At 48.6% G+C, this 6,000-nt stretch overlaps 1 protein-coding gene across 1 annotated transcript; it reads right to left on the minus strand.

The window, feature by feature from the left end:
* Positions 1-2,820: 2,820 nt before the first annotated feature.
* JN550_002339 (uncharacterized protein) lies at positions 2,821-6,000 on the minus strand (the record flags this gene model as incomplete). Its single annotated transcript, XM_049313624.1, has 9 exons — positions 2,821-3,033; positions 3,088-4,302; positions 4,357-4,419; positions 4,469-4,561; positions 4,746-5,488; positions 5,542-5,623; positions 5,684-5,762; positions 5,815-5,861; positions 5,920-6,000. The coding sequence occupies 9 exons, from the start codon at positions 5,998-6,000 to the stop codon at positions 2,821-2,823; spliced, it is 2,616 nt and encodes an 871-aa protein (XP_049175630.1).

Consider the following 6,000-nt stretch of genomic DNA (forward strand, 5'->3'; position numbering starts at 1 on the left):
CCAAATCCAAGATAGATTCGGGTTACATAGATACCCGAACGCGCCTGGGATTGTTTAAGCTTCAGTTCATCCGGGAGAAGTAGGTAGCAATACCGTCAGCCGTAGGAGAGTTGCACACGTTGCCGCCTTCACGGCCCATAGAGCTGTGCAGTATGTAATCCGTCCCACCAAGTGTGCTTTTGATCCCTTTACCCTGACTCATTTCATCAGCACTGTTTTATGTATGTTACGGAACAGGTGCCTTACCTAGAATTGAATTCCGTGCTTCCCACGCTTAAGGCGCTGCGCTCTTCATCTGACATCCCCGAGTTGCTCAGGCCATGCAAAGGCCCAGAAAGAGAAAAGGCGATCCCAAAATTAGCGGCAAACAAGAGCTGTTTCATCATTAATCTCAAGTTTTGTATGCAGGTGATATATGGGCAAAGGGAAACTTACAGCAGCAACAAGCATCAGATAGTCGTCAACTGCAATAGCCCTCCATCCCACTACCATTATGCGTGCAACTGCGCGGAAGCCGACTGTCAATAGACCTGTTATGAGGAGAATGGACAGTTCAACTATCTCGCTGTTCATTCTGTGATAGTAGACAGGATAGATATTTGTGTCAATGAATAGATCGGTGGTCTACGGATCTAGACATTTGTATATTGCAAGGACTACTCATCGATGAAACTTCATGGTGGAGGGGATGAACATATCAGTTTATACATGTCGATTCGTGCTAAGCCGTTCGATTATTCGAGTTGAATCGAGAATGCTTGGCATTAGATTCGGTCCCGTCGTCCAAAGTCAAAGTCGTCCAACAAGTCGTCCAACAATGGCGTTCCGATGGGACAAGATCCCTACCCTGAGCTTGGACGATACCACGCTTAACTGTGATAGGCACTCCGAGAATCTAGGATATGCCTTACCCCAGATTTCTAGCCACTTCGAGATGAAACTAGTGACGGGGAAATCACCCCATAGGGACAAAATGGTCCTGGCTAGTAAGCAACGGTGACGTTTCTAGTCGCAGGCTAAGCCCTAAGGCCGCCAAACTCTAAGATTGTCGGACAGGCCGCTTGGAAAGAACGATACTTTCTACTAGAAGGCTTGTCAGACAATCTAGTTCTGCTTTTTAAGCGAGGAGGCCTCTTTCCCAAGCTAGAATAACCGCGGAACGAGATCATCAGACCACAATCAGACATTTCTCTCTTTAGCGTTTTTCGCCTATAGGGCGCCAAGCATCCAGGTTTTTGGTTGACTTCACACCATCTATGATGTCTGGTCCCGTAATCTGCTTTCTGGTGCTTCTAGGACCATTGCCGCGCGGCAGCATCGTACGATCGCGGAAAAAATTCAAAGTCTGACGTCTCTTCATGGCCTTAGCATCTGACACAACGCCTCCGCGTCCGAAGTCGATAACAGGCTGCAAGATTTGAACAAGTAATCGCATTGACATCAATTTAGAGATATCTATACAAAGTAGGTCCTCTCGTCGGTGGGACTCAATATTGGTACGTCAGAGACATGACAAAAATTTACTGCTGACTATCGCCACAGCGTGCTATTGGTGGGCGAAAGCTTCTACATCATATCTGCCCTCCTTAAATATCTTTATTGGTTGGAGAAGAAACATGCATTCTTATTTGACGGACTACTTGAACAGTCTATATTTCCTACAGAAAATATTTGAGCCATAAGATATAGGCAAAAGCCAAGAGCAAGCCAAATGAAGTACTGAGTCCTCAAGTCATCAATCGGCGATAGTTATCCATAACAAATGATCACCAATAAGACATAGCTTCTTCACTTGTTGAAGTGCGAAGTGACATTACTGGCACCAAGACGTGCTCGTTCAGTGAGTGGATTGGATAACTGCGGCTTCTGGCAGTTAGGCTGCCCACGTCAATTGTGACGGACACGGCCGGCTTCCGCGCCGTTGGGCCACCACGACCGGGATCCCACTACCGGGCAGGGGCGGGAGCCGCCAAACTTTAATTTCACTACGGTGGTTTGGAAGTGATCCAATCGCGGGTTTTCTCCTTGTCGGAAGCGACCGTGTTGATGAGCTTTGGAGATGCACTATATCATACCAAACAGTATGCTGCCCTACCGGATCTCGGCTATACCGACTAGCGATGGCTGTGATGAAGAATATTTTCTTCGGCAGTGTTCCTGGCATGATTATTGGTCACTTGCCACGATAGATAGCACATACTCATCGACTCATTTCAATACTTCTGCGGATGGTGACACTCTCCCGAACGACACGATGATGTCACACCACCAGCAGGGAAACTCGATACGTGTGCCATCTCAGACCACTGTATCATTCGGCTCATGCAATATCCGACCCATCTCCAATGACTCGAATATACTCTCCTTCGGTTTGGTCCATACCCTTGAATTGCGTAAGTGTCGACGTGGCAAGCCTAGATCATTCATCCTCTGTGCCTCCTACCCAGCCGCTTATCGTTACTCCCGTATGCTAATACGATGCCTTTGCCTAGGAGTAGGTATATTTTTAATCACGTCGAAAAATGCTTAATACGATCTCTCATATGGTTGACACCGGGCAGCTGCAAAACAAGTCGCAGTGTGTAGTCACACATGGCAAAGTGTTGTCCTTTGATGCCGCATAATTTACTCGGTTCATTTGCATGCACCAAAATGATAGATAATTATGAGAAAAGGTGGTATATTCCCAGCACCGGATATGACTTCATCAGTGCAGTAAGAGACATCAAAATATCTCAGTGCAGCTTCCCACCATTATATCCCTGACATACTTCATTACGCGACATCAAGCCTGGGTCATTCTCACCTCCTGTTGCGTATTTACGGGGCAGCAACCCAGCTGTTCCACCAGGGGTAGAAGCGTTCTCCCTCAGCTAGAGTCATAAGAGTGCAGCCACTACCCTCGCAACCGACAGAGGGCTGAGTCGTTCCCCACCATTCAATATCGACATTGTACCACCCGACAGTGAAAAACATGACGATGCCTGAGATGGCAATACCAGCGGAGAAGGCGGCGGACAAGACAAAGTTGTACTGTGTGTCATGTTAATAACCTATACTTAACATATGACGACGTTGGGAACATACCTTAGACCAGAAAGCGAGGTAACGTGGCTTGATATAGATCCAGGAGAGCCAAGCAATAGGTGCAGATGGCCAGATGTAAGAGAACCCGTAGGGTGCCCAATTGAGACCGCCGTACCACAGGGCAACAGGGTGGACCTGGCGAAGCCAGCGACTGCTGGGCCACTTCTTCGTGGCAAGCCAATATAAGACCACCATAATAGCGCCGAGAGGGAAACCTAGCAGCAGCATTCCGTACTGACCCTCGGGGCCGAAGACCTTGATAGGGCCAATAGTTCCCCATAGCACGGAAGCGGTGAAAAAGGTTGAAGGTCCCGGGCATGTCAGTCTCATGGGAGCCTTAGGCGTGCAGATGTTCTCGATGTTGATCTGGTACTGCATGACTGCAGTAGCGACGAATGTGCTGATGAGTGTTCCGACCATCTGAGCAGCAAACGTGTGCCAGGGAGGGATATGCAAGTAGTGAGCCATCTTCAGATCATTGGCGAACGAAACGGCGTGCGCGCAAGTGACGTAGCCAAACGACTTGAAGTAGTTCATCGAGAGAGCATTGCCTTGAGAGAACATTCCACCAATGAACTCTGCGAGGACGTTCAATGTAACCTCAATACCGGTCATGGCCTTGATGACTCCAACCGGAATAACGAAGATCAGAGCCAGCAGGACACCGTACGGAACGACTGCGGCCGTCGTATATGTAGGCCAGGCACATACACCGGCAAAACCAAATGCCGCAGCGACAGCGAGGACAGTCATGTACCAAAACTCTGAAACTTCAGGATACTTGCTCATGAGTTTCATGTGGACATCGCTGTACTCGCCCTCAATCTCTGCAACGCCTTCGGTGGTGGCGGTCTTCTTCTTGCGCTGGAAAACCTTAACCAAACTCTTGAATCCCATCACAATCTCGTAGCGATGGAAAAGAGCTACATAGGTGATCGCCGCTGCGTAGACACCAAAGAAACAACCATAGATCAGAGTGTTGGCGGCGCCGAGATATGGAGCGGAGTATTGCATGTATTTCTCATGGTCGTACATGCCGTGCGCATCGATTGCTCTCGAGACATTGTATCTCAGACCGAAGTGGTCCCAGACATGGTTGTCGACAATCTGAATGTATCCAGTGTTCCAAGTGTTTGTGAAGTATACAGCAATGATGATAAGTCCTACAATGAAACCACCGGCAACGGTGTTGAAGGTTGAGAAAGCGGGGATCATCTACTCAAAGGTTAGCCCCCTCCATACAGATTCGTGATTGTTTGGGGTGCTTACCAGAGGGTCGGTACCGGTGTAGGCTACAATGTTCCAGTCAAAAGTAGGAAGTGGGTTGAATAGCTAACGAGAATTAGTTACCTGCTAGCGTGTACCGATGCCCATTACTTACACCAGCAGCGTTGAAGCCCGTCAAGACATCCAAAGTATGGTTCTCGGGGGAAATCCATGTCATCCAGGAGAAGTAAGTCAAGACTGGCATGATCTGAAGTAGAATGATATTAGCTGTTGGTTTGTCCGATACTGGGACTGAAAATAATCAGGGGTACTTGTTGGTAGCTGGAGTTGCAAGGAAATAGGAAAAGTGCCACTTGGCCCTGTCCATTTAGTCCACGACCCCGAATTAGGGGGCAAAGAGAATTGGTGGCATGAGAAGTTTGGGTACGTACAAAATTTGGGAACCAGAAATACACAAACATGGCAGTAAAAGCCAGCATGAAGAACTTGTACCTTGAAGCCCGGAAGATCTTCTTGAAGGGGCCAAGGACTGGGGTGTTCTGCTCTCTGTGCAGGGCGGCGTTCAATGCGATCGTGACAAGCGATGCAGGCCACAAACAGTATGCAGGGTATACCAGGAACTTTCGAGTCAATCCAGCAAGGCCATAGCCAATGAAGTTGGTCGAAAGTCCGATAAGAATCTGATAACCGAAGCTGCGGGCGTATTGTTGGTTGAACTGGAACGGTAGCACCTGAGTCCAGACAATATACTGCGTATAAGGCAGACTCTGGGCTACAGTCGCCATCAGTGCAATCATCATGTGCTCTTTTTTGTTGAAACGGCCCGGATTGAGACTGTGCTGGACACCAAAGAGGGTGAACCTCCAGTCCGGCATAACCTTCTCCCAAGCTTTGCCAATAGGATAAGCGAGAAGCTGGGCGACGTTGGAGGTGACGGAGATCGGAGGATTTCGCACAGAGAATAGCTGATTGATAGCGGACAATGCGACGGAGAAGAAGATACCAATGGCCCAAGCTCGGACAGTGGAGGAAGGTTGAGAGGTATCATCGTGATTCTCGACGACACCACGAACCTCAGCGTAGGGCGAGTTGTTGGTAACAAGAGCGGCCTCGAGCTTCATCTCCCAGATGAGTTCTTCGTGCTTCTCAGGGTTCTCAAATAAACCTTCGGTGCCTATTCAGATGTCAGTTACATATGTCAGTAGGTGCGACAACTATTGCTCATACTGAGGAACTCCTCAATCTTCATTAACACGGAGTGTGGGAAGTTCGGATCGCGGCTGTGAATCTTGTAGACATTTTCGACCAACTTTCACGTCCCAACTAAGTCAGCGCATGATCTATTTGACCGTGCTGGGACCATACGTACAGCCTTGACCCCTTCGAGAGTCATGCTCTCGGCGGTAGCCTTAGCCTCAATGAGATCCTGTTCCGTGACATTGAGCTCCCTATCCACCAAGTCAGTGTCTTTCCGGTGTATATTACCAACGTGAGACTTACGACTCAATCGCTTGTTCGAATCCATTGAGTTCCTCGTCAGCGGAAGACTATGGGTTTTCATCAGCATCGAGCTTAGTCTAGGCCCAGTGAAATTCCAGTTCATACCATAACCTGCTTCTCGTCTACCTTCTCATCGGAAGGAGACTGGGCGGAGACAACGGTCTCCGATTCCCCACGATACCTCAT

Source organism: Neoarthrinium moseri (assembly GCF_022829205.1).
Source record: "Neoarthrinium moseri strain CBS 164.80 chromosome Unknown scaffold5_Wmoseri_CBS_16480, whole genome shotgun sequence".
In the NCBI taxonomy this organism is placed as follows: Eukaryota; Fungi; Ascomycota; class Sordariomycetes; order Amphisphaeriales; family Apiosporaceae; genus Neoarthrinium; species Neoarthrinium moseri.